At 51.8% G+C, this 26,013-nt stretch overlaps 1 protein-coding gene across 6 annotated transcripts; it reads right to left on the bottom strand.

The window, feature by feature from the left end:
* Window positions 1–5,685: 5,685 nt before the first annotated feature.
* On the bottom strand, window positions 5,686–14,189 carry MOB3C (MOB kinase activator 3C). 6 transcript variants are annotated; one of them, XM_028123387.2, is made up of 4 exons: window positions 14,048–14,189; window positions 10,307–10,775; window positions 7,991–8,193; window positions 5,686–7,670 (listed from the first exon to the last, which is right to left on the bottom strand). In XM_028123387.2, exons 2-4 carry the CDS (start codon window positions 10,722–10,724, stop codon window positions 7,641–7,643), a joined length of 651 nt encoding a protein of 216 aa, XP_027979188.1. In that variant the 5' UTR covers window positions 10,725–10,775; window positions 14,048–14,189; the 3' UTR covers window positions 5,686–7,640. The 6 variants fall into 6 exon arrangements, with proteins under 6 accessions (XP_027979188.1, XP_027979193.1, XP_027979192.1 ...); XM_028123392.2 differs by having other exon boundaries at window positions 8,032–8,193; XM_028123391.2 differs by lacking the exon at window positions 14,048–14,189 and adding an exon at window positions 13,912–14,028.
* Between the last annotated feature and the right edge of the window lie 11,824 nt (window positions 14,190–26,013).

Genomic DNA, 26,013 nt, shown 5'->3' with positions numbered 1-26,013 from the left:
CTCTACATTTTGGCCACAACCTACCATTTCAGCTTATTTCCTCTCCTTACCAAGTCCATTCCTCTCCTACACACACAAACACACATACACACAAACACACACCTGCTCCTTTCCACCTCTACACCACTGCTCAGACTGAAGCTTCTCATAGGAATGAACTTCTTCCAAAACCTACCACACACACACACACACACACACACACACACACACACACACACACACACACACACACACCTGCTCCTTTCTACCTCTAGACTACTGCTCAAGACTGCAGCTTCTCATAGGAATGAACTTCTTCAAAGCCCAGCAAAATTTCCATCTTCAGGAATCCTTTTCTAGACTCCCTTTGGTCATGCTGGGATTGATTTCTCCTTTTCCCAAACTCCCACTTTGTTTACATTCCTTACCATAGTCAGTCTGATTTCAGTTATTTATGTGCTTCTCTATCTTCCCAACTACACTGGAAGCTCATAAAAAAAACAAAGACCAAAGCGAGTAAATAAAAAATGTTAATGACTCATTCAACCACAAACACTGCAAAGGCCTACTATGTGCCAGGAAGAGGGGGGATGAAACAGACATGGTCCCTTAGCCACTGTACTCAGAGTACACATGGGGTGACCTGACCTACCCCAAGGTAGACAGTCATCAAAGCTATATTCGAAGTTCAGCCCCCGCTACAGAAGATGCGACGGAGGGCAACTAATCCAGCAAGGGGATGAGAGAAGCTTCACTGAGAAGGTCACATGAGACATTGACCTTGAAAGATGGGAAGGAAGAGGGAATGTCAGGAAGAGAGTGCAAGCAAAGGAACACGGAGGGATTGTTTAAGGAACAAAAACTGGTTTATTTTGACTGAGGCACAGGGCAGGTTTGGAAGAACAAAGGGAAACAAGGCAGGAGAGATGTCTGGGAACAGATTATGGGGGAACTTGTCTATGCGACAGAGGAGTCCAGACTCTATATAGTAGGCAAGGAAGCCTGCCAAGGTTTCTGAGCAGAGACATAACATGATGAGAACATTGTCTGAGGAAGATCACATGGGCACCCCTGAAAAGGATGCAAAAGGAACCAAATTACTAGATTACTATGAGACCACGTAATAGGAGACCACATACACTTCCTAAGCGTGTGCTGGAATCCAACAGGTCCTGTTCACAGAGCTTCTCTCTGCCAACGTTCAGCTTCATGCAATCTAAGTTTAAGAGGTGCTCTCTTGCCAGCCCTCTAACCATCAAAATCTGCTACAACACAAGAGTAACAGGTTTCCCAAAGTCAAGAACCCAAGTGACTCTGGGATCACAGAAAGGGAAGAGCTGAGGTGGGAGAAACTGGGAAAGGGGACGTCAAAGTCTCCAGCTGGTTCAGCTCCATATGAAAACCCAATCCTGGGTCTCCTCTACATCACTTCCAGCCTCGCCCTTTTCAAAGGGCTGAAGCAAAGGGCAGTGAGACTGAAAGCACCAGGCTGATGGCTGGTGCTGAGGCCGATGGCTGAGGATCCAGTGCGACAATATACATCAACGGCCCAGTGCAGTGCTTGGCACATGAGCCATGGTCAATAAGCACTAGTTCCCGGGATGCCTGGGTGGCTCAGTCGGTTGAGCAGCTGCCTTTGGCTGGGGTCATGATCCTGGGGTCCTGGGATCGAGTCCCGCATGGGGCTCCTTGCTCTGCAGGAAGCCTGTTTCTCCCTCTGCCTGCAGCTCCCCCTGCTTGTACTCTTCGCTCACTCTCTTGCGCCTATGCTCTCTCTCGCTAGCAAATAAATAAATAAAATCTTAAAAAAAAAAAAAAGCACTAGTTCCCTTCCCATTCTGCAAGGTAAGTTCCAACTATAAAGTCCAAGGAGGCTTCAAGACTTAGGGCACCTCAACTCTTCCCCAGGGCCCTCTCTAAAGTACTCCCATCCAAAATGACCTAGTTCCTAGAAATCACACCTGCCATGTCTTCAACACCCATTTTGTGATGGGTGCCATACTAGATGACCCATGTAATCCTAGTCAACCTTCACAATGACCTTATTATGCCCTTTTTATACAAGACAAATCGAAGCTCTGAGAGGGGAAATGACTCAAGGGCACACAGCTAGGAAGTGGCAGAGGTGAGAGCTAAACCCAGGACTACCTAACCCAAAGTCAAGCACGTCCAACATTTCATTCGTGTCACCTGCGCAGGGCTCTGATCTGCCACTGACCATCTGACAGGTAGCCTAATAAGAGAATACGCCTAGCATCATCTCTCCTCACTGTACAGCGGACCCACACATGTCAAGAGCTTTTGGATGAAAGCAGTTAACTTTAAAATAAGATAGTGCACACAGATGATAAACTCCTCATGTGAAAATCTCTTCGTGATGTTGTACTTTGTGAGCCTTGAGCCCAGCCATACAGCGTGGTAGGGATTGAGTTTCACACTGGCCACTGACTGAGCTCCGACCTCGGACACCTGTCACAACCTAATCCTGACCCCAGGTACCGGCTGAGCCCCGGCCGGGGGCATCACGCCGCGTCCTGAGCTCGCCACAGACGGAACCCAGCCAGGTCACAGACGGGGTCCCTGAGGAGAGCCCTAAAGAAGCGTTCCCTTCGACGGTCACTCCGCAACACCATCGGACCGTGACCTCGGGCCACTCTGAAGGCCCTGACTGCCCTGTCCCGGGCACACCGACTCGTTCACAGACCCCCCCCCGCCCCATTTTGCTCGGAGGGATACCTCGCTGCGTCGCCTTTACCTCAGCTGCGGGACCGGTCGCGCGCACCCACCGGCAGGTCGCTCCGAGAACGCGGAAGAGGCAGTACTAGACCCGAGGGGCGGGCCCGACCGGAGAGGGGCGGAGTTGCGCATGCGCCCTGATGGCTACGCCCCGAGCAAGAGTGGGGGCGAGTTAAGTAAATTGGGAAGACGCGCTAGAGAGGGGCGGGAAGATTGCTGGGGCGGGGAGATTGCTGCGGCGGGGGTGGAGCTTAGCTTCGCTCCATTCCGAGTGAAGGTCGGGAAGTCGGGGAAGGGCCAGGAGGGAGGCGGCCAAGCACCGGCAGGTGTAATTACCATTTACCGAGTGCTTCCGAGAGCTTCCGTGTGCCAGGATGGAATTTTTAAAGTGCCTTTTGCATATGGGGAAATGCTGCCAGTCTTTTCTAAAACGAGGGCTAATTCCGTAAAATTTCTTCAGACGTTTGTGTACCTATCATTTTACTCAAAGAGTTTTCCTTGAGCAAAGCGTTACCCTCAGTAGTTCAAAATTAAACACTTAAAAGTTCATTTCTTGGAGAAAATCAGCTGCGTTTAAATTAATATTTCAACAGCCCCCTGCCGCTGCTTGGCCGCCTCCTTCCTGGCGGCCGAAGCCTGCAAGTGTAATGAGGGAATGAGAGTGCTGACTTGGGTTTCAGGTCCTGACTTTGAGTGTGTTTCCTCCTTGGTGAAATGGAAGTAAAATATCCCTTCCCTGTCTGTCTCAGGATTGTTGTGTGGGTCTGATGAGCACTGCTAGTTAAGAGCCTCTTAGACTTCCATCCCACCATCCTGATGAATGTTTGTTCTTTTCCCCTTCTGGGCTCAGTCTTCTCATCTGTATGATGGGAGGTCTGGAACCTGAGAGAACATTCAGGGATTTGCTACATTTCTCAGTCTGGGTGAAGGCTGGAAAGGGGGCCTTCCCCCAAGCTTCTGTATTGAGTCACTTAGAGAATCCCTCAGTCCAACCCGAAAGCCCCTGTATATCCTGACCTCTCCCACCCATCACATTCTAGGCCCACTCAAACTTCATGTCTTCAGTGGCCATGCTGGCCTGTTCCTCTCTCTGTTCCCTGAATATCTAAATAGCCAGCTGGTCCTGAGTCTCTCAGGCCTATGTTTCAATCCAGGTTCTCAAAACTGTTATGTCTCTACGTACATGGTTCAGTTAATACTAGATGAAGGCTCTGGAGGATTCAGAGAAGGAAGGGCTCCAGGAGGGCTCCCCCAAATCAGCTGGACCTCCAGCTATACTGTGGCTCCCTTCACCATGCACTACATACAGCTTCTGGGGGTGGGAGAGTGGGAATGGCAGCAGGAAACCTCAAAGAAGCTACAATGTTCACCAGGGCCAAGGGTGGTAGGGTATTCAAAGGTAGATGCTCTGTCCCAAAATGGGGAGAGTGCCTTGCTTCCACCTCATTCTCTGCTCTAAATATTTTTATGGATCTTGAACAAACAGGAAAACAAAGCCTTCTGCAGTGGTTACCCAACCAAACTGTCCCTCTACCCCCAACACATTGCCTCTCACAGGACCCTCTCCTGCCAAGTTTTGCCCTACGGGGTGGGGGAAATGCTGCTTGCTTTCCTCTGGCTTGCTGAAGCCCTAGCTCTCTCTTCTACATCCTCCTTTTTCTTTACCTCTGCTCAGTCTTCTTTGAGAATCCCTCTCTGAATTTTTTTTTCCTCTCTGAATTTCTCAAAGCAGTTTTGCGATGTCTTCCTGATGTAATTAGACATTCTCATGTTAAGGCCACACAGTTTTGAGATAAATTTACCTTCTCTGCTGTGGTGTATTCCAAAACAACTATGAGCGCAGAGCCTGAACTTTGAGTCTGAGCTGTCCAGTCATTGAGGAGGTAGTGGGTGACCTGTCATAGGAGGTATGCAAGCAGGGCCACCTTTTAGGATGCTGGGCTGGGCCTCCTCTGGTGAGCCTGAAGAAGGAACGGCAGAGTGGAAGGCCTTCCAGATATTAAAGCAGTGAAAGCAGGAATACTGGGCACTAGGAAGGGAGCCAGGCAGCTAGCCAAAGACAAACCTGATTTGGTAGGCTATTACATGTCAAGCATTTAGAACTGTGCCTGACACTCAGCCAAGTATTAGCTATTACTGTTATGATTGTGAATGATCACAGACTGTGAGTAATGAAGGAGCTCAGAGGTAAGTCAGTCCCTCGCTCCCACACTGGGGGTCATGAAACGGACTGGGAAATCGAGGTCTAGAGGGGAAAAAGGCCCATCATTGTACCTTAGGGGCTGGGCTGGGACTAGACCTCAGGACTGTACCTCCCAGGAGAGCCACTGCACAAAGCCAGCCTGTCTCCTTCTCAGGGAGAGGAAAGAGCTCTAGGTGGCCCTTTGCTGACTCTTGTCTGGGCAGCTGGTGGGTAAGGGACAGTGGAATGATAGCAAGACCTGCGCTAAGGGGCTCAGATGTATCCTGAAGGAATAAGCTCAGAAGTCAGCCCCATGCCTTGCCACCCCCATTTTGAGCTTTAGCCAGCACCTGACAAACAGCCTTTTCTTGAGAAAGGCTTCCTTTGCTGTCATTAGGGTTAGGGCTATAGTTCTGCTCTGTCCCTTAACCCATTTGCTCCAACAAACCACACAGACTAAGGAGGTGGGATGAGAATAGCCATGCCAGGGAACCTGAGCTGAAACAAGGAAACACTCCCAAGAGACTGAATTTCCCGAAGGCAAGGGCCAGCCCTCCCTACTCCTGGACTAGGCCAGAAATTCTGGGTCCAGAATTCCTAGAGCCCTGGGAAAACCTTGGTGTCTCCACCCTGGAGAGCTAGGCCAGACATGACCACACCAGCCAGCCCTCCACATGGCCTGGGATCTCAGGGCAAAAAGCCCTCCCTTCTCCAGTCTGGCCCAGCTCCCCCCACAGCCTGCCCAGGAGCCATGTGGCACCCAGACCACAGTTTCCCACCAGTGCCGCTTTAGTTTGCCTCCTTTATTTTACCAAAAATAACAATAATAAACTCTTCTCTCTGTTTCACAAAAATAGATTTCCCGTCTCCCCACCCCCTCCACAGCCAGCACTGGCCACAGCCTAGAACCCATCTTCCAATCCACAGTCCTCCCTGAGGGAATCTCTGATCCCCCCGGACCTCACCCCACCCCAGAGCCTCTGGCAAAGCTGCTGGGTAAGTGTTTCCCTCGGGAACTTCTCCAGAGGCAGTGGTCTGGGGTCCAGATGGGGGCCCCAGGAGCCCCATCTGCTTTCTCAGAGATCAGGCAGCTGCTGGGCCACGGAGAGGGGCATAATTTTGGAGGCTTGGCTCAGCATACAGCCCCAGCGGACCTGCGGGGCAGTGGGTACTCTGGCATTCACTAGAAATCCTTGCTTAAAGCAGGAACAATTGTGCTCTAGAGAGGGGCTGTCAAACCCTCTTTCCACATGCAACTCATCTCCCTATGTAGCAATCCACAGGCCCTGGGGTGGGAGTCAGGACCCCTGGCTGCTAGTCTCGCTCCACAAAAGCCTCTCTGTGAGGCCTTGGACAGTTTCTCTCTCCTTTCTTCCTGGCTTCAGCTTCCTCCTACGTACATAGAGGATTCTGGGAGACTGGATGATCCTCAGGCCCTTTCTGGCTCTCCATCCTGGCCTCCCAGTGTAGAGGCTCTGGGAGGGAGGGCCCCGTCCCTGCCTCAGTTTCCCCACAGGTGGGTCTGGGCACAGGGCTAGGCATGGCGGTACCGAGTAATGGAGTGTCGAATGAACATCCCAGGTTCTCTGTGGACAGCTATCCAACCAGCTGGAATGTCTCGCGGATGGCTGGGCAGGAGGCAGATCCTTGCAGGATGGGGGCTTTCCAAGCCTGGAAGAGTCCATTCACTAGCAATATGTCTTCACTGGCCGGGGATGGGAGACAAGTCTCCGGGGTTTCCGAATTCAAGTTCCACTAGCTCCTTGGGTTGGAGGATTATCTTGCACTGGGCTTCAGATCCTGAGAGCCAAGTCTATAGATTCTGGGAGCTAGATTGGAGTGTATGATTCCCAATTTAAGGACCAGAGGACCTTTGTGGACATGAGGGATCGCTCCCAGCCCTCAGGAGGCTATCTATAATCAGGCTTTCCTAGAAGCAGAGGGATGAGTGAAATGACAGTTCCTGGGCATCTCTGACTGAGCAGATCAGAACCTGTGTCTGTGGTGGGCCAAGGGTTTAGGTACTCAGGGCAAGAGTCCCTTCTTAAGTCCCTACGGCTCCCCAGAATGCATGCTTATGGAAGCTGGTAGCCTGAAGGTTCAAATAAAGAACTACATCTACAGTCATATTTTGTGCACTTACACACATGGTTAGACCACTGACCTGTCATCACTCCCCCAGGGGTCATGGTCTGGTGGTCCCAATCCCTCCTTCCTTCCCTCCTTCCGTTCATTCATTTACCTAGCATTTATGGAGGGCCTTCTATGTGCCAAGGAGGGTCTAAGGCAGCTAGCTCTTACAGACACACCCCACAGTGTAAATCACACACTCACACACACTCACGCAGTCATCTGTGCTGTTCCACACACAGCTTGCTTACACTCTTGTACCTTTCTCGCTATCACTCAGCCACATCTACATTCCCCACACGGGCACGGGAACCACCATGGAAGGGTCAAGGACTGGAGCAGAAACCTAGTCTATCCCACCCTAGACTTCCTGTGAAGATGTACCTCCTTCTTTCTTTCTATTTGCCCACTTTTAAGCTCTCCCCTTCTCCACTGATAAGCAGTCAGGGGGCACGTGGGCAGACTCTTGAGAACTACAAGTCCAGGGGCTTTGTGTGTGTGGAGGGGTCCCAGGGACTTTAGGTTCCTCTGCCACCAGATTCCTGAGGGTCTTCTCCCCAGCCACTCTGTGTTCAGATGGTCCATCTGACAGGCAACAACTCCAGGCTTGGGCTCAGTGACAGATCCGCTCTGTCATCTCCCTCTGCAGAGACAGAAGGTAGGTAGGGGTCAGTCAGAGCTCAACCTACCAGGCAGTCCCTTCCCAAACCACGGGGCCTGGCTGTTCTTCTGCCTGAATCTGGCCCCTTCCCGCACCCACCACCCCAACTCCAGGCGGTAGATGAGTCTATAAACTGAAACTAGAATGAGTTCTGTATTAAAGTACAGAATCCACTGTTCAATGAATTGCCTTCCCCTAATTTATCCACGTGGGGATTCGATTTTCTGAAAGTAGGTAGCCTTTGGATCTGAAAACTCTGAGGCTAGCCCTGGGAGGGGAGGGCGGCAGGGGCCTAGCCTCACCAGCGGCTCCAGCTCCCGCTGGTCCACCAGGCTGAACTCACGGATGAAGTAGTAGAAGTGTTTGTAGCAGGTGTTGACATGTGCTTCAGCCCCCATGCTGAGGATGCTATCGAAGTGGTGGATGTAGACATGGACGAAGACCCGGAAGAGGCGAGTCAGGATCTTGGTGCAGACCTGCTGGAAGTTCTTGGGGAAGGGAACTCCTAGCGGGCGGTGATGAGCAGAAGTGGGGGGATCAGCAGTCTGGGGATGAACTGCTGCCCAACCCTGCCCTCTCCGCCACAGGCAGCCTTCACCCAGCATGGCCACTTCCTTGCAGGGGACGGAGAGACCAGGGCCCGCTTTTTCCCCACTTCCCCTTTAAACAAAGCACAGATCTCGCTGTGCCTCTCCCCTGCTGAACTACGAATCATCTCCCACATTTCCCCATCACCCAGAGCCGGACTCTGCAACCATGCTGGGGCCACTGACCAACCTTCTTCGACTAGGATGGAAGTTATGCCCAGATTCCCTGCAGAAATATGTGCGTGTGTGCAGGTACTGCCCCGTGATATCTTGGATATAATTCCAAGGTGAGTTTATCAACATCTCTGGTCCATTTTTAAAAACACGGGTCTTCGGGATTAAGTTCTAACTTCGCAGCATGGTGCCTGCTCAAAGCCTTTCATGATCTGACCCCAACCTCCTTCGCCAGCCCCACCCCATCTCCTTCCTCTTCATAACATTCACACAGCAGGCCCCAGATCCTGCATCCTGAGAATTACAAAATCCTCAAGAACTAGTTCAGATAACTCTCATCACTTCAACTATTCAATAACACAAAGAACCTTCCATCTTTGAGCTGGGCCCTGTGCTGGGTCCTCTGCACTTTTGGCCCCCTATGATATGGGTACGGTAGCCCTTCTAGACCTGATAAAGTCGAGGTGCATGATGGCAACCCCACTCGCTCAAGGCGATACTAGAAATTAGTACAGACTGGAGGCAGGATTCCAACCTGTGGGCACTGCCCTGCAGCGACCTTCAGAGACAAACCCCACACCCCCTGCCCGAGAGAGGCTCCGGCACCTGTAAAAGAGGTGTAATTTCGGCACAGTCCCCCGCGCTAAGGGCAGAGATCTTGGTGACTACACCTTCTTCTCCTCTATGGCAGAGCCATCCCCAGGGTTAAGGCACGGACACTGGGGTGTCCCAGGCCTGGGGGTTAAGGCTAGAAGGGAATAAGAGCCCAGACATGGGCCCATACTGGTCCACCCTGCTCCATCCGGGTCCTCATGGCTCTCAGGTGGGCTGGAGCCCTGCCTCCTCGTGAGCCCTTGCAGGCCCAGCCCAGGTTCCTCAGACTTGTCCTGCCCGTCTAGACTCGGGGGCCTGGACCCCAAGAGACCCGAGGTGCAGTTCTGAATCCCCGATTCAGTGCACCGTCCCTCTCTGTTGGCTTCAGTTCCTCCTATGTGAAATGCAGATGCCCACTGCTGGACATGATAATGCAGGAAATGACAGGCCCCCAGATGGGGAGGGGCTGTGAGCCCTGAATTGTGACTCAGTGCCCAGCCTCCCTCAGTATTCAGACTTCTCCCCTCTGGGCTTGCCCACCCTGCCCCACCCATCTCTGATTCCCATAGCCTTAACGTGGAGAACAGGAGGCCAGGTGGGGGTGGTGATGCTGTGATGAATACATTGTCATGCTTGCTTGGCTCCTGGGCCAACACCCGCTCTTGCTGCCCTTGGGTGGGGAAGCAGGGCCAGTGTGACTTCACTCATCTCCTCTCGCCACCCTCACCAGGCTGCCCAGCTGAGATAAAGAAAAGGCCCCAGAGCTTGGGCCTGACAAGGGAGAATTCTGCCCTTAGACCCCTCTGAGGTCCAGATACAATCTGGCCCTCCCAATCCCCACCCCCTTCCCTTTCCTGAAGGGAAAAGTCAGAACTAACAGGCGGCTGCGAGTCAGTCAGCCCAGGCAGGGTGACGGGCTAGGAGCACCTAGAGGCATTCTCTTCAAGAAGGTTCCAAGAATCACAGTGGTCTTGCCAGGGTGGCTCCTGGAGGGACATTTAAGCTTCAGATGAGAAGAGTCCCAAGCTGAGAGTCAGGCAGTCCTAGCTCAAGATGCCTGATCTTGAGCAGACACTTAAACTTTCTGAGCCTCAGTTTCCTCTTCTACAAAATGGGGATGAAAATCATGTCCCGCCACCGCCCCCCCAACCCCAACCCCTTACAGAACTGCTATGTCAAACTAAACGCCTCATCTACAGAATGGGCTCTGGCGGCTCCCTCCCTCCCCGGCTGGGTGTGACTTGCCTGCCGGGAGGCACTCACCAACACGAGTGGGAAAGACATCCTCGTCATTGATGAGGCCCTCAATCCAGTCCATGAGCAAAGCCATGTAGCGCGGCGCCGAGAGCTTGGCGGGCCGCCGGTACCGGCGCTCATCCTGCCAGCGGTACTCATAGCGGGGCCCGCCGGCCATGACCGGGCAGCTGGTTTCGCTGCAGCGCTCGGCCATGGTGCCGTAGATGAGGTTGATGCGATTGAAGAAGTCCACCACGTGCACAGCGATCCAGTCGTCGATGTTCTCCCCCGGGGGCAGCCTCACCACGCTGCGTAGGTCCAGGCCAGACTTGAGCGATGCTTGCGCCTTCTTATACAGCTCGAAGCGCTGTGTGCCTGGCTCGAAGCGCTTCCGAGGCCGGAACGTCTTGTCCTTGGCGAACACCTGCTTCAGGCACAGCGCCATGGCCGGGCTGGGTGGAGGGCCAGGTGTCCAGGGGCAGGACCTGTGGATGCCCTGCCAGGACCAAGGGCACGGAGGGAGCGTGGTGGTCAGGTCCTCACCAAAAGGCTTTGACTTCCCAACACATCATTTCCCTCACACCCTCAGCTTTTGGCCAGCCTCTGCAGCCTTCGCCTAGAGTCTAAATCCCCCGCATCCCCTAGGGCCAGGGCCCCTGCCCGGTCTCCAGGCTACCCTCGCTCCCCCGGCCAAGCGGCCTCAGCCCTCCTATCTCATTTTGTTTCCTCTCCCCTCTCACCGCACCTCACAGAGCTCTGGGCCTGGGCTCCAAACAGGTGCTCATCTGACTTCTTGTTGACCATTAGAGAGGTGGTGGAGGCTTCCTGCAGGCTCGCCAGGAGGCAGGAGCCTGGATGAAATGACCTCGGGGGCGCCCCGTGGGCCAGCCGGTGCAGCGTGGGAGAGCCTGGCTGCATTGTGCTGGGGGTCAGGGTAGGGGCAAGGCCCCGCCTTCAGCTTCCTCTGGGATATCCCGTAGTCCATCCGGCCACCGGGGATTCCCAGGGAGCAGGAGGGACTTTTCTACCAAAAATGTACTTTCCTTTTATTACCCTGGAAGAGGACAGGGCCCTCATATGGCCAGCTGGGTGGCCTCTGAGTGTGGCTGCAGGCGCTGGAGGAGAGGGGGATGTGGTGGGTCCGGATGGGGGCCACTTCCTCTGAGAGTGGCTAGAGATCCTTCCCCCGCCGAGCCAGCCTCCTCCCGCCCCAAAGCAGAACAAGCCACTGGCCTCTCCCCCTGCACCTGACATACATGTTCTGCGAGTACCTACTACGCGCCTGGCACCGGGAGGTAGGAGAATGCAGTCACATCTACCCAGCTGGGCCTTTCTAAAATTCAGACAAATTTGCTTTGCCTCTCAAATGGAGGGATCCCAGACTCAGAACAGACTTTGGGACAGCAGAGCCCCAGGCTTGGGGGCAGGAGTCCTGGATTCTAGTTTCAGCTCCACCACGGCTGGTGAATGCCAGAGCAAGCATGAGTCTGACCCGCACAATGTCCTGGGCCATGCAGGTACAGGCCAGGTGTTTGAGACTCACGTGGTAGTCATTTCACCTCCCCTGGGCGTGTATGAGTCCTTGGGAAACGTGCACCCAGGTACCTGCTGAGACCAGAATTTAGCCACAGACGGAGGGCTAAGGCTGAGCGTAGGCTAAGCACTGAGCTGTGGCTCCCGGCTGACCTCTGACCTGGCCCTGACCCCGGTCAATCTGAGTCCTGACTCTAGCCCTACACTCAGGCTGAACACAGCCACAAACAAAGCGTCGCCTTAACCTCAGAGCTGACACAGAAGCACTTAACCTTCTCACGTCTCTCATAATGCTGGGGCAGGATGGGGGAAGGAACAACGCGACAGATGGAGGGAGATGTCACGTCAGACAACAAGTCAGGCTAGTGGAGAAGCCTGGAACAAGGATTCTTCCTTGTACGCACAACAGGCAGGTCAGGATGGGGATGGTCAAGTCAATGACAGGTGTTTGGGGAGTAGGGGCAGGTCTCCCAGCAGGGTCTTGTCCTCTTGAAAAAATCCCTCAAAGATGTGGAAAGTCATCTCATCCATTCCTTGATCCTCGACTTCTACCCAGAGAAGTGTGGATCCTGGGTTTCCTGATCCCAGAGGAGGAGATTTCCACACTTCACATGCCACCTGTATTCCACACTCTGCTTGGGGCAGGTGCTTCCAAAATCATTCCTACTGCAATTAGGTGGGGTTCCTGGTTCTCCTCCTTTCCACAGCCCCCTTTACTCATAGTTACCAACATTCATCACCTCACCCTATCTTTCCTGCCCACTTCCGTCTGCCACCTGCCCCCAACCTTGGCGCTGCTGCGTGATCCCTGAATCTATCCCCACCCTGCTGCCTCTGTGTGTTTTCTCACACCAGTCTCTGTGACTATACACGGTCAGGTGGAAAGCTATCTCCTCCCACAGCCCCCTCTACTGAACCCAGATGTCTTTCTCCTGGGTGCGGGGAAGGCTGCTCTTTGGCCACTGTTGTTTCCCCCCAAGTCCCCCCCCGCCCCCCCCGCCCCCCGCCTAGGGCAGGGCCTGGCACATAGTCGATGCTCAGGCTTTAAGTAAAGCTTAGAGTTTCAAGAGCCCTGAGAAATCAAATGACCAACCCACTTCTTGCACAGATGGGGAAACTGAGGCCCTCTTTCTGAGGAGCTGCCATTCACACAGCAAGTTACTGACAGGGGATCTCCAACGGCAGAACTGGGAACTGGGATAAGGTGGGGCTCAGCCCATCACAATGAGTAAAGGGCCATTTTCTTGTGCTGGCTGGTCACTGTTCTGGCGGAGGTAAGGGGAAAAGAGGGAAGTGGAGACAGAGGGGAAGCATGTTCCCACCAGTCAGACCAACCTAATTCCTGTTCCCCCAACATGCTGGACCTCCCCCATTCCCCCACAGCACCATGAGTGTCCTGACCAGTGAGCTAGACTCCCACAATCTGGGTATTTCAAGACCTGGGTCTTTCCCCAGGAGAATGTAAGCTTCAGGAAGGGCAGGGGAGAATCTATACAAGCCACTTGTCCCTTGTCTCTTCCCTTTCCACTCCCATGCCCTTACTGGGTTTCCTTGCCTCACAGAACCTCTGTCCCCTCCCTGAACTCTGGCCATTTCTGCCTCTGAGCCCCCGTTTCCTAACTCCGGGGGTCCTTCTAAAGTGCCCAGGGATGGCTCACTCCCTGGGTGGGCATCTGGGCTTCCCAAATGAAGACCACACAGTGGCCCTGCCTGCTTTTGACATGTAGCCCCCTGCCAGGGCCACACCTGCCACTCCCCAGGCCTGGCCCAGGACCTTGGCAGCGGGCTGGCCCCAGTTTGAAACCAGAATGCTGCCTCTGCCTGGGCGAAGTGTGTGCGTCTGTGTGTGTGCGCGCGCGGGCGCCCTGAAGGCAGAGACCCAAGAGAAAAGTGGAGGCGGGACTCTGCCCAGCGGCGCTCGGTCCCCCGTGTCCACCCCTAGGCCGCCCCCGCACCCCCTAACCCCACTCGCCCAGCTGCCGGGACAGACCGGTCGTAGGACCCAGAGGCGCAGGCCTGACGTTTCCGCTCCCGAAGACACGCCCCCCTCCAACACCGCCACCCCCGAACCCCGACTTTCGCAGCTCGGAGCCTCGGACCCCGGACGGAGCGCTGCGGCCAGCCTGCCTTGCGGCGGAGGTCGCCTCCGGACGGAGCCACGCCGGGACAGCCGCAGAAATGAAAGTGGCAGCGAGGCTGGGCCGTGCGCCGGCGGGGGCGCGGGTGCTCACTCACGGGGACCGCCTCGGTCCTCCTCTGGCCGCAGGGTCACATCCCCGGCGCGCCGGGTCGCCTCCTCCTCCGGTCCTCCGGCTACGCCGGTTCTCTGGGTTGTCCGCCGCCCGGCCGGGCCGCGGTCCCCTCCGCCCCCGCGGCGTCGCCAGCTCCGCCCCCGCCCTCCCGCGCCCCGCCGCGCCGCGGCCTCCGGGCGGGGAAGGGGCGGGGAAAGGGGACCCCCTCCCAGTGCACAGACGCACTCCGCCTTTCCGGAAAGTCCGAAGCGTGCTCCCAGCTTCCCTCTGGGCAAAGGACTGACTGAGCAGCTGACCCTGTCAGCAAAGTCCTTGGGCTTTGCCACCGAGGCAGCCTCAGCTTCCTCGACTGTAAAATGGGGACAGACCCAGCCTCTGTGTGGAGCAGAAACAAAGGGGCTGCTAGGTAATGGTGGTTTCCTTGCCCTCCTAGAATCATCTGTGTCCCAGTTGTCCCCGAGCTCAATCAGGGATGGGGGCTGCCCTCGCCACTCTTGTACCCTAAGTTCCTGGCAAAGTCCCTGGCACATAGCAGGCACTTAATGCCCGTTTTCTGGGTAAATGAATGCTTTGGGAAACAAGCTGAGTCCCTCACCCAGCACTGAAAGGACTGGCCCTGAGAAATGATCAGGTGACAGACTTTCACCTCCCCGACCGACCAAGGCTGGGGTCTTTGCTCAGGCTGGGCAGATTCTCCTCACTCCTCACCCAAAGTCACCCCATTTCCCCCCACAAGACCTTTGTTCCAGCTCTGCCCAGTTTGGAATATCTTCTTTACCTCCTTTCTTCCAGCCAAATCCAAACCTTTAAGACCTGATGTGCTCTCTCTACTTTTCAGTTTAGGTTCCTCCCCTGAGGGCAGACAGATACCCCATACCAGTACTCAAGGCACTATGGCCCCCCGGCCCAGAGATCAGTTGGCTGACTCTGTTCTGGGATGGGAGGGAAGGTTGGAGACCTTCTAGGATGGGAGGACCAAGGCCGAGAGATGGGCTACAGAAGTCACTCTGGAGGGGTGCAGGTGAGCAGGTGGGGGGGGTAGGCATTTACTACTGCACTGATGCCCCACTGGGCTCTCCTTGTGTCTGGATCTTCTGTTTGCTTGATGGCAGGAGAACAGACTGAATCCTTAAGAATCCCAGCTCATAGAACTGAAGATTCATTCTTTTTTTTTTTTAAAGATTTTATTTATTTATTTAATTGACAGAGAGAAAGAGACAGCGAGAGAGGGAACACAAGCAGGGGGAGGGTCAGAGGGAGAAGCAGGCTTCCCGCAGAGCAGGGAGCCCGATGCGGGGCTCGATCCCAGGACCCTGAGATCATGACCTGAGCTGAAGGCAGTCGCTTAACCAACTGAGCCACCCAGGCGCCCCTCATTCTTTTGTTAAGCACCTATTTTTGCCCCAGTCTAAAGTCTAAAGTTCTCTCTCTCTTTTTTTCTTGATGTCTGAGTCTTCACTCTGTCCCAAATCCCCTACAAGCGAACAATCGCATGCTCTCATGTATGCAGAAGGAATTCTAATTTAGTCCTTCATTTGTTTGATATCCTAATCAATACCTTTTCTGTGCCCTGAGAGTAGACCAGGTGATGAAGCTGACCCTGTTGCTGACCTCAGGTGCTGACAAGTTAGCAGTAGGGACAACCCAGAGAGGGATAACATAAGGTCAGAGCTCAGTCATCCAGAAGTGAGAACACGGTTAGGGACTGCTGGCGAGCACTTTCTAAGCATGGGGTTATCCACAGGAAGCACATGGAACACTCAAATTGGGCCCTTTGAGGAGAGTTTAAGGAAAGCACTATTTAGAGGTGTAGTCAGGGTGCAGGGAAACCACAGGGGTGGCATATCACTGAAGGGCTAGCAAGAGCAGCCCTTTGCCATCTGCCCTAGGCCAAAGCTGTCACCCCGAGCTGAAGGGGTGCTGGGAGGGAGTGGTGAAAGTGGCAACTATGGGGGGGGTGCTACTGACAGGAGCTACGGCCTAAGCTTGACAGGCATACCCAGCTCAGAGCAATCATGGTGCAAAGGACTGGGGGTAAATCCTATGGAAGCCCTGGACAAGCGAATGTCTATGCAGCCCATAGAGGTGGGCGCTCCGGAGCCTAGAGCTGGAGGGAGGAGGGTGCAGAGTGTAGCTGGAGAGGCAACGGAAGATAAATGTTTGGCACATGGGCCCAGAGACTGTGACTTCACAAAGGAAATAGAAACTGCTCATGCTTATCATTCAGTTCTAAATATTTCAAAATTTCATTGTCATTTCCTCTTTAACTCATGGATGATTTAGAAGTATGGTTTTAGTTTCTCAGCCTATGGGAGGTTTATATTTTTCTTGTTGACTTCTAATTATATTGCATTGTGGTCGGAGATCATGGTCTGTAAGATTCTTTGGAATGTGATGTGACTCCCTCTGTGGGTTTGTACATGGTTATTTGCTGTACCTCTGAGCTGGGTTTTATAGGATGGGCAGGAGTTTGCCTGGTGAAGAGTGAAAAGCACAGAATCTTATGTTGTGGGCAATATAAATGATCCATTTTGAAGGCACTTCGTAATTCCCAGCTCATCCACAGAGCTCCCTGGTGCCTGCCTTAATACAAGCTGACAGGCTGGCAGGTGGGATGGGAGGCAGATGGAAGGGTTAGGAGAAGCCAGAGATGACCCCAAATCCCTCAAACACCTGTACCCTCTTCTTATGGCTCTGAGTCTGGGCTAGAGAGACTGTGTTCTTCCAGGAGGCCCTTCTGGGACTAAGACCCAGACCCTGGAGAACAAGGTCCTGGCTATACCACATATTAGCTGTGTGAACTTAGGTTACTCCTGCCCTCTCTGATGGCATGCTGGAACCCTATAGGACAGGCACTGTGTCCTGAGTATAAGTGGTTCAAATAAGGCCCTGTCTCTAAAGCTTGGCGGGAGCCATCGAGGACCTAGTTGAGGACGTACTCTCTTGCACCGCACAGCCTGAGCACATGACTCCTCTATGAGAGCTCCAGGTGGCCGCTGGGCTGTGGCTAGACCTGGGCCGCTGCCCTGCTGTGTGTGTCTGGGAAAGTCTCTGCCCTTCTCTGTGTGTCTCTGGGAAAGTCTACTTTCTCCCTTTGTACCACAAAAGTATCTTCCAGCCCCACCATTCCAAATGCCTTTACAGGACCAACTTCCCACTCCTGCCCCCATAGGCCTGTACCCGGTGACTCCACTGATACAGAGTGACCTCTCCCTGGGGACTCCCCAGCCCTCCTGTGCCAGGAAAGCCCCCCTCATTTGCACACTCCTCCCAGAATGAACTACAGTACCCCCAGCTCACCCCACCCAGGTATCTGGCAGCATCTACAGCCTGATGGTGCCCATCTTCCCTTCACTCTCCCAAGAAAAAGTTTCTATTTCAGCTTCTGCCCCTTCCTGCCCAGAAGGCAGGATCTCTCATCCTGAGTCTTTTCATCCTGGTAGTGAGGAAAAAGTGAGGGATACGTCATGGCAATAAGAGGAATTGAGCTGACTGCCTTTAGCTTGAGAAAGACAAAGTTCAAGGGAATGTGACAGGAGAAGACAAGGTCAAAAAGGATTTACGTTAAAATTCTATGTGACTTTGGACAATGCGTTTATTCTCTCCGAGTCTGTTTCTCCTTCTGTCAAATAGAAACAACAACAATAATAATGCGTGCCCCACAGAAGAGCTGTGAGGGTCGGATGTGATAGTCCTTGTAAACTGCAAAAAGCTGTAGCCAGTCTTTTGGGGGGTGCTGCCTTCAAGCATCCAGCAGGCTTATGTGTAGAAGAGGGATTGCACTGGTCCCTGTGGTCCTGGAAGGCAGGGGGCAGAGACCCAGGCAACAGGAGACACATCAGAGCCGTCCAACCACATAGCCTGCTTGTGCTCCAAGGTGCTCCTCCCTCCAGGCTCCCTACGCACCCTTGGAGTGGGAGGCAGAGTGTGTGCATAAGGGCCTTAGGACTAACGTCACCACCCTCTGCCCTGACCCCCAAAATGGCTCTGATAGACACTGCCCCTCCCCTAAGTGCATACCCTCCAACCACTGGGGTGAGTTCCCAGTTAGTTCCCAGGGGAGGTGATAGTAAAGGGGGGGTGGTGTTCACCAGTGTTCCAGGCTCAGCCTTCCATAGAGCCCACCACAAAGCCGGCACAGGAAGTTCTGTCCATCCCTACTTGTGATGGAGAGCAGACCAGTGGTTGCTAGAGTTAGGGTTGGGGAGGAGAGTGTGACTACAAAGACATAGCACAGGGGACTTTCTCTGGGTCACAGGTCTGCATCCTGATTCTAAGTCCATAAACCTGTACATGTTGTAAAATTTCATAGAACTATATACAAAAAAAGAAAAGAAAATGAGGGGATATAAAAACTGGTGAAATCCAAATAAAGTCTGTAGTTTGTTTTTTTAAAAAAGATTTTATTTATTTTATTTGAGGGGGGCGGGGGAGGCAGAGGGAGAGAATCTCAAGCCGACTCCATACTAGGCATGGAGCCAGACACAGGGCTTGATCCCAGGATCCTGAGATCATGACCTGAGGCAAAACAAAGAGCCGCTTAACTGACTACCCACCCAGGCACCCCTAAAGTCTATAGTTTTAATAGCATTATACTAATATCAGTTTCCTGGTTGTGACCCTTAGTGTGGTTATGTAAGATGTTGTCACTGGGGGAAACTGAGGGAGGGGTACATGGGAACTCTCATTTTTGCAACTCCTATGTGAGTCCAAAATTATTAAAAAATAAGTTTAAAAAAAACTGACCAAAAGATATATCAGTTGCAAATCTTCTCTGGATCCTGATGTGAACAAATAAACTATAAAACATTTTATGAAACAATTGGGGAAATTTGAATGACTGCACTTTGATAGTAAGGAATTGTTGTTATTTACTTTAGGATTTTTTAAAAGTACTTGTCTCTTAGAAATATCAACAGATGTATGTATGGATGAAACAATATGATGTCCAGGATTTGGAGGGAAAGTGGGTAAGGGTATATATGAAACCAGATTGTTATGTGTTGAAAATTTTTTATGCTGAGTCATAGGGACTTGGGCTTTATTACCTATTACACTTTTGGCTCTACTTAGGTATACATTTTAATATTTCAATAATAAGTTGAAACTTATTAATAAGTAAACTTAATAATTAGTATTACTTAAATAATAAGTATTTTAAATAAATAATAAGTACTGACTTATTAACAATAATAAGTAAAGTTATTAACAGTAAGTTTAAAAAAGGAACCACATGAGGGCAGGTTTCTGGGCCTCTCTCATAGTGATTCTGTTTCAGGATCTCTGGGGTGGGTCTCGGAATCTGCTGTTTAGGAAGCTCCCCAGTGATGTTTATTCAGAACACTGAGGTTTGAGAACATCTGGTACAGAATGAATGCTTCTATCACTCCCCTGCAAATTCGTATGTTGAAACCTAATGCCCAATGTGATGGTATTTGGAGGTGGGGCCTTTGGGAGGTGATGAGGTCATGAGGATGGAACCCTCAGGAAAGAGATTAGTGCCCTTACAAAAAGAGACCCCACAGCATACCCTTGCCTCTTCTACCACGTGCGGACACAGCAAAAAGGTGGCCGTCTGTGAACGAGGAAGCAGGTCCCCACCAGACACTGAAACCATGGATGCCTTGACTTTGGACTGCCGAGCCTCCAGAACTGTCGAAAATAAATGTCTGTCGTTTTTAAGCCACCCAGTCTATGGCATTCTGTTACAGCAACCCAAACAGACTAAGACAACCTCTTCCTGTTCCCTGTTATCACCTGTGGGGCGGGGTAAAGCCGGAGGGCCTCTAAGAGGGCGGGGTGATGTCTTCTAGTAATAATGGTAGTAAATTAGTATAGCTTTAACACCTTATGGAGACAGTACGGTAGAGTGAAAACAGTATGCCCATCTGGTTCATTTGTTCATTTGTTCATTTACTCTATTCTGTAAGTATTTACTGAGGGCTTACTAGATGGCAGGTACTGTACGTGGCCCCCACGCAGACCTTGCCCTTGTTTTGTGGGTGATGACAAAAGCCTCAGTCTTCTAAGGATTTTCCACCAGGCCTACATGTCCCATTTCACAGCTCATAAAACTGAGGCTGCACTGGGGCTCCTGGCTGACTCAGCTGGTATAGCATGTGACTCTTGATCTCAGGGTGGTGAGTTCAAGCCCTACTCTAGGCATAGAGCTTACTTTGAAACAAAACAAAAGAAAACAAAAACCTGAGGCTACAGAAGATCATTATGTGCAACAGGTCATAACAGGGTTGGCTCTTAAAGGGGAAGGCCCCAGTGATTATCATCACTTCTTTTAACTTCCTGAGAGTAAATCGGGAAAATGAGGCACAGGGAGTGAGAGGGATGGGCCCAAAGATAAATAAGGACAATAAAAGCCATTCAGTGAACCTTTTATGTACCGTGCTTGAGATACATTTTCTCATTCCTTCCTCTCATTGACCCTGGAAGGGAGGGATGGAGGGGTGGGCAAGAGAAAAAGAAGTTACACCAAGGGGGAAGAAGGCATTGGACATGTTAGGATGACACCCCACACTCTGCCCTACAGTTCTCTCTGGGAGAACCCCGAGGTCCCATCTTGGCTTCATTTTCCGGAGGAGGGAACACTGCATCCCTTCCCAGCCAGAAAGCAGCAGTCAGGCAGTGGGGGGGGGGGGGGGGGGGGGCGCTTCTGCGCAGCCTGTATTCCACCACCAGCCAGCGCAGCTTGTGACGGCTTGTGACTTCCCACAGTTGTCCTCCAGCTCATCGGGGCGGGGTGCGAGTGGGGGGCGGTGCTGTGTTTAGGGCTTTTTCTAGAAACAGCTGGAGGAGCACAGCTTTGCCCAAGGCAAAGGGAAATAAGGGTGTGCTCTCCTCTTCCAGGGAGTCTCCTTCCATTACACCAGCTGCCTGGAACCAATCCTCCTCATGGGGGAGCCCTTGGCACAGAAAGTTCTTAGCACTCCGCAGATGGGCTCCCTGGTGAGGCCCATGAGATTGTCTTCCCTTTGCACAGGAAACCCTGAAAAGTGGGCTGTTACTTATTTTACCCCTTCCCCTGACACCCTGTAGCAACAACTGACAGTTGTAAGGAACTTTTTGGTTTACAAAATGCTTTCACCACTCCGGTCATTTTTGAGTCCTGTAACAACCCCAGGAGGTAAGGACTAGCTCCAAAAGGTGAAATTACTTGGCCAAGAGGCAGAGCCTGAAAATGGCTGAGCTGGGACTCAAACCCAGGCCTCCTAACTCCAATCATGCCCACCCTCCCCCCTGCCAACACACTGAGCGCTTAGCAGACACACGGTTTAAGAGCTATCTCATATGACCCACCCAGTTAAGTCAGGGAAAACGAGAGCAAATCAGCTTGAAAGGGAGCTAGACATTTTTCTAAAAATGGTCTCCTGGGAAAATAGATGATAACACGGACATTTGTACCTGGATCCATGTCAAAGCACTAAATAGCATTAAGTTCATCCACCATCCTCAGTAACCTTGACACCATGTTAGATTTCTCGCTCACTCTTTTGATACCCTTACAAAATCTGCCAGTGCGGGTCATATTTCATACATTCTACAGATAGCACCCAAGAGAGAAAGTCGTTAGGGTGAGCTGCAGGTAGAAAAGGAGAAAAGCAGAAAGACACAAGGAGCCCAAACACAGCAAGAAGGGGTTCAGGAACAGAAGCCTATCTGAGGGTCACTTGGTTTTTAGAGTGGAGGGTCTCTGCCTCTGGGAAGAAGGTACATGGTAGACCACCACTGAGATACCCAGAACTTCCCTGACCTTGACAGCAATTCCCTCTCCACAGGGGTGCCCAGAGGACACAGTGCAGCCTGCTGGCCTGAGACAAACTGAGAAGGGCGAGAAAGTTCCAGCCAATCAATCCCAACTCCAATGGGGTGTGAGTCTCCCAGCCGAGCTCCATAGCTGAGTTCCCATCCATCCCCATGCCTGCCCAGCTTCCATACATCATCCCCCTCCGCTCCCTCACCACAGGCAAGAGCAAATGTGCACAGGATGGATGGAGAGCTTCAGCCTGCGCAGGCAACACACAATTCTCCTTGCAGCTGCAGGGGCCGGGCACAGATAATCCAGCATTTGGCTCCAGGAGTCATGAGCTGGGGAATTCTCAGCACTTACAATTAGACAGGGAAGCCATATGGACTCTAAAGAGACTGGGAAGGCCTCTACTTTCCTCTGTTATCCGTCAGAGTCCTTACCTGGGACATGCTAGGAAGAGCTAGTCTCATCCCAGAAATCTTTCCTATAGGAAGATAATAAACAAACTCTTGTTTTTCAGATATTTTACAGGTGGGCTGCCTGGAACCGAAGTGCAGAGAAAATACGCAACAAGGAGAGAGAAGGAATGTTGCTACCAACACACTGTGTGACATTGGGAAAATCATTTCGCTTGGTTTGGGGCCTTTTTCTTCAGGTGTAAAATCATTAACTTATTGCAGGAGTTCCCAAACCAGACTGAGCCTCAGAATTACCTGGAGATTTTTTTTTTAAATAAATGGTTTCCCAGGCCTCACCCCAACCAAAAGAATCCATATGTTCATGGTGGGGCCTAAGAATCAATATCTTTGATAAGTTGTTCAGGTGTTTTTGATGCTCAACCAGGTGGGAAAATTATGGCTTTGGACTCTACGCTGTAAACTGTTATGTCTAATGAGCTAAGAAAGCAGAGGTCTGTAATCTGGAGGAACTTGGTCTCAGATAAGCCATCCACCAATAATCAGGCAGGCCCTGCACCTTGGCCCGAAACTCCCAAGTGTCACCTGGTTCCTGACCCTGTCCTAGGTATGGGCCCTGGGTCCAGCCAGCTGGTGATCAGAAGAGATAAACAGTGCTCATTCCAACCTGTATGCTCTGGTCTGGGTTTAACCCACCCTTCCCCTCCTTGCTCCCACCTGCTAGTTTGTGAATCCAGCCTTGAGATCCCCAAATTCCTACTGCCGTGCTCTCTGGCATGATATTCCTACTACCGTGCTGTCTGGCATGATATTCCTACTGCCGTGCTGTCTGGCATGATACCTGTTGCTCAAGCCTCTTTATATTCGTGGAAGAGAATTTTTAGAAATGACAACATAGTGCAGGAAGAATGGCACAATAGAAACTTGTGTTTAAAAGTAGGTCTATGGGGGCACCTGGGTGGCTCAGTCGGTTAAGCGTCTGCTTTCGGCTCAGGTCATGGTCCCAGGGTCCTGGGATCGAGCCCCACATCAGGCTCCCCGCTCGGCGGGAAGCCTGCTTCTCCCTCTCCCACTCCCCCTGCTTGTGTTCCCCCTCTTGCTGTGTCTGTCAAATAAATAAATAAAATCTTTAAAAAAAAAAACCTAGCAGCTACTGTTTTGCACTTTTATTATGTGTGAAGCATAATGCTAAACACTGCTAAACATAACATATCACTGATATGATATGCCATATCATTTAATCCTTTTCTTTTGAGATAGGACTTTTTTTTTTTTTTTTTTTTTTAATTTACAGATGAGAACACAAAGTTTCAGACAGACTGGGTAACTTGTCCAAAGGCAGACCTGGGATTCTAATTTACACCTTACTCTTAACACCTCCAATGCTGTCTCCCCAGTGTCCTCATTTGTAAAATGGGAGTAATATCCTCACAGTACTGCTGAAAAAGACCAAATGGAAGAAACTTAAGTAGTGGACGCAAACATCTCAGAGTCTCCTGGGAGACATGTACCAAGTGAGGCTCAGCAAAGTACCTCTCTGCTCCCTCCCTTCCCCTGCAAAATATAAGATCTGTCAGCTACTTCCCACCATACCAGAGGGAGGTCAACATGGGAGAATAAATGTGGGTTGAAGAAATATGAGTGCAAGGCGGGGATTCGTGCCACATCATAACAGTGGGAATAATAACGGCTCCAGCAAAAATGATCTGGGGATCACAGTGGACCAAAAGTCAAAAATGGCCCAGTAGTGAAACTGCAAACCAAAGCAGGGATTTTTTTTTTTTTTTTTTGGAGGGGAGTGGTTAAGTGAAACACTTGAGGGGATACCACTTATCTCTGATGACTGCCATGACAGAAGTAGAAGACCAAGGAAAAGTGAGTACCACACGTTGAGAGGGACACAGGTGCTGGGCAACAGAGTCAAGATTCAAGTGAAGATGTGATGGGCACACTGGCCTGCAACCAGCCAGATGAGAAACCGGGATATGTATAGAAGCCTCGAAGCCAGGAGTTCTGGATAGGAAAAACCATGTTTGACAAGCAGATCACTGGGAGACAGTAGAGGGTGGGAGGGGGACAAAAGGGAGAAAAGGACAAGGTGGAGGGGTGTCAGATGACCTCAGTGAGGGGCAGCAGGGTGGGGAGATGGCTGCCAGGAGGGCCATGGCAACTCCCAAGGGACCGCCACCCTACGTCCACTCTGGTTACCCCACAAAGTCATCTTAGGCTCAGCTCCAGGCCCCAATGTGAGACAGACACTGGTGCGTTAGACTTTCCATAAGCAGGGGCTGGGGTTTCGAGTCATACAAGGAAAGACAGAAGGTGGTTTCATCTGCTGCAAAGACTTCAAGGCAACTTGAGAGCTGCTGTGGTGGTAGTAAAGTGAACAGACTTTTCTGGAAGGCTCCAGCAATGGTGGGCAGAACGAAGCCCAGTGAGATGAGGACTGAGAGCTGGCTAGGTCTCAGTGCAGCGTGGGGAAGAACTTGTTATCACTCAGAGCTGTCTCAGCAGGGCCCAGGTCAGCTAGCAGGTGGGACAGCTCCCAGGCTCTGGAAGTTTTCAAATAGTTGCCCAGGGGCTGGGGGATGCTGTAGAGAGGGCTGCTGTCATGGCGGGAGGTTCAACTAGACCACCGTTTCTCAATCTTTCTTAGAGAAACTGTTTCTTCAAATGACAGCTTAGGGGAAGCCCAGTAAATAACACCCTGCTTCTCTGGTTGAGTTAGCGGTAATAAGGACCAGGCTCCCAGGATCCCTACCTCTAAAGAACTGTTGGCATTCCCTGAAGCATAGTTGAAAACTAGCGACTGGACAGTCTCCAAGGTCTTTTTTAATGTTAAGACTTGGTAAGCCAAGACAGGAGCTTGAACATGCTTTAAAATAATGATCTTGGGGCACCTGCATGGCTCAGTCGGTTGAGCGGCTGCCTTCGGCTCAGGTCGTGATCCCAGGGTCCTGGGATCGAGCCCCATGTCCAGCTCCCTGCTCAGCGGAGAGCCTGCTTCTCCCTCTCCCTCTGCCTGCCACTCTGCCTACTTGTGCTGTCAAATAAATAAAATCTTAAAATAAATAAATAAATAAAATAATGATCTTGCTCCAAAAGTTTGGATGCTGTCTCTCAGTTTTTCCTGCTTATATACCCTGAACCTGGCTGCCTCCAATGATGGCCCCATGGTTTTGTTTTCTACATGCAGCCTCCGTAATAAGAGCAAGTAAAATGCCCACTGCCTGGGCTGGGACATAATCACAATATGTTTTGCCAAGGCTGGATCTCATTGCAAGGGATGTTTATAAACACAGGTGGTCTGAGTTGAGCAGTCATCAAAGAGGAATTTATTCCACATTCGCTGGGTATCTTATCTCTCTGTGTAGGCTTCATGCTGGACCCTGGAAAGATAATGTCCAGTAAGATATGATCCCTGTCTCCAAAAAGTGTCCAGTCTAAGGGAGCGACAGCCTTGTACAGGTGGGGCACAAAATGCTGGGGAAGCACAGAGGAGCACATGATGGGCATCAGGGAGGGGGGCAGATGTCAGGCAAGGCTCTGGATGCTTCCGTGGAGCTCTGAAAGGCATGTAAGAATTAACCTGATGAAGGGAGAATGGCATTTGAGGCAGGCAGACATATCCAAAGACCAGCACAGAGGTGAGAAGCTCACAGGTTATTCTGGAAACTGCTGCTCATCCAGAATGAGTGGAGCTAAGGGAGTAGGTGGGGGCCTAGCCCGAGAGGGGCCTGGAGAAGCTGACCAGATCCTGAAGTTCCTGTG

The sequence above is a fragment of the Eumetopias jubatus genome, unplaced genomic scaffold (genome assembly GCF_037043125.1).
Source record: "Eumetopias jubatus isolate StellerSeaLion01/CBP00866 unplaced genomic scaffold, mEumJub1_p1.0 scaffold_4, whole genome shotgun sequence".
Taxonomy (NCBI): Eukaryota; Metazoa; Chordata; class Mammalia; order Carnivora; family Otariidae; genus Eumetopias; species Eumetopias jubatus.
This window is presented reverse-complemented; position numbering and strand designations above follow the sequence as displayed.

What these genes read in the sequence shown, in the direction of transcription:
- MOB3C (XM_088022436.1), bottom strand. Translation starts at nt 11,197, where the DNA reads ATGCAGCCAGGCTCTCCCACGCTGCACCGGCTGGCCCACGGGGCGCCC. An exon ending in GAGCCCAGGCCCAGAGCTCT is followed by an intron (nt 10,776 to 11,029) that starts GTGAGGTGCGGT and finishes TGGTCCTGGCAG; the next exon opens with GGCATCCACAGGTCCTGCCC. An exon ending in AGCGGGAGCTGGAGCCGCTG is followed by an intron (nt 7,671 to 7,990) that starts GTGAGGCTAGGC and finishes CTGTCTCTGCAG; the next exon opens with AGGGAGATGACAGAGCGGAT.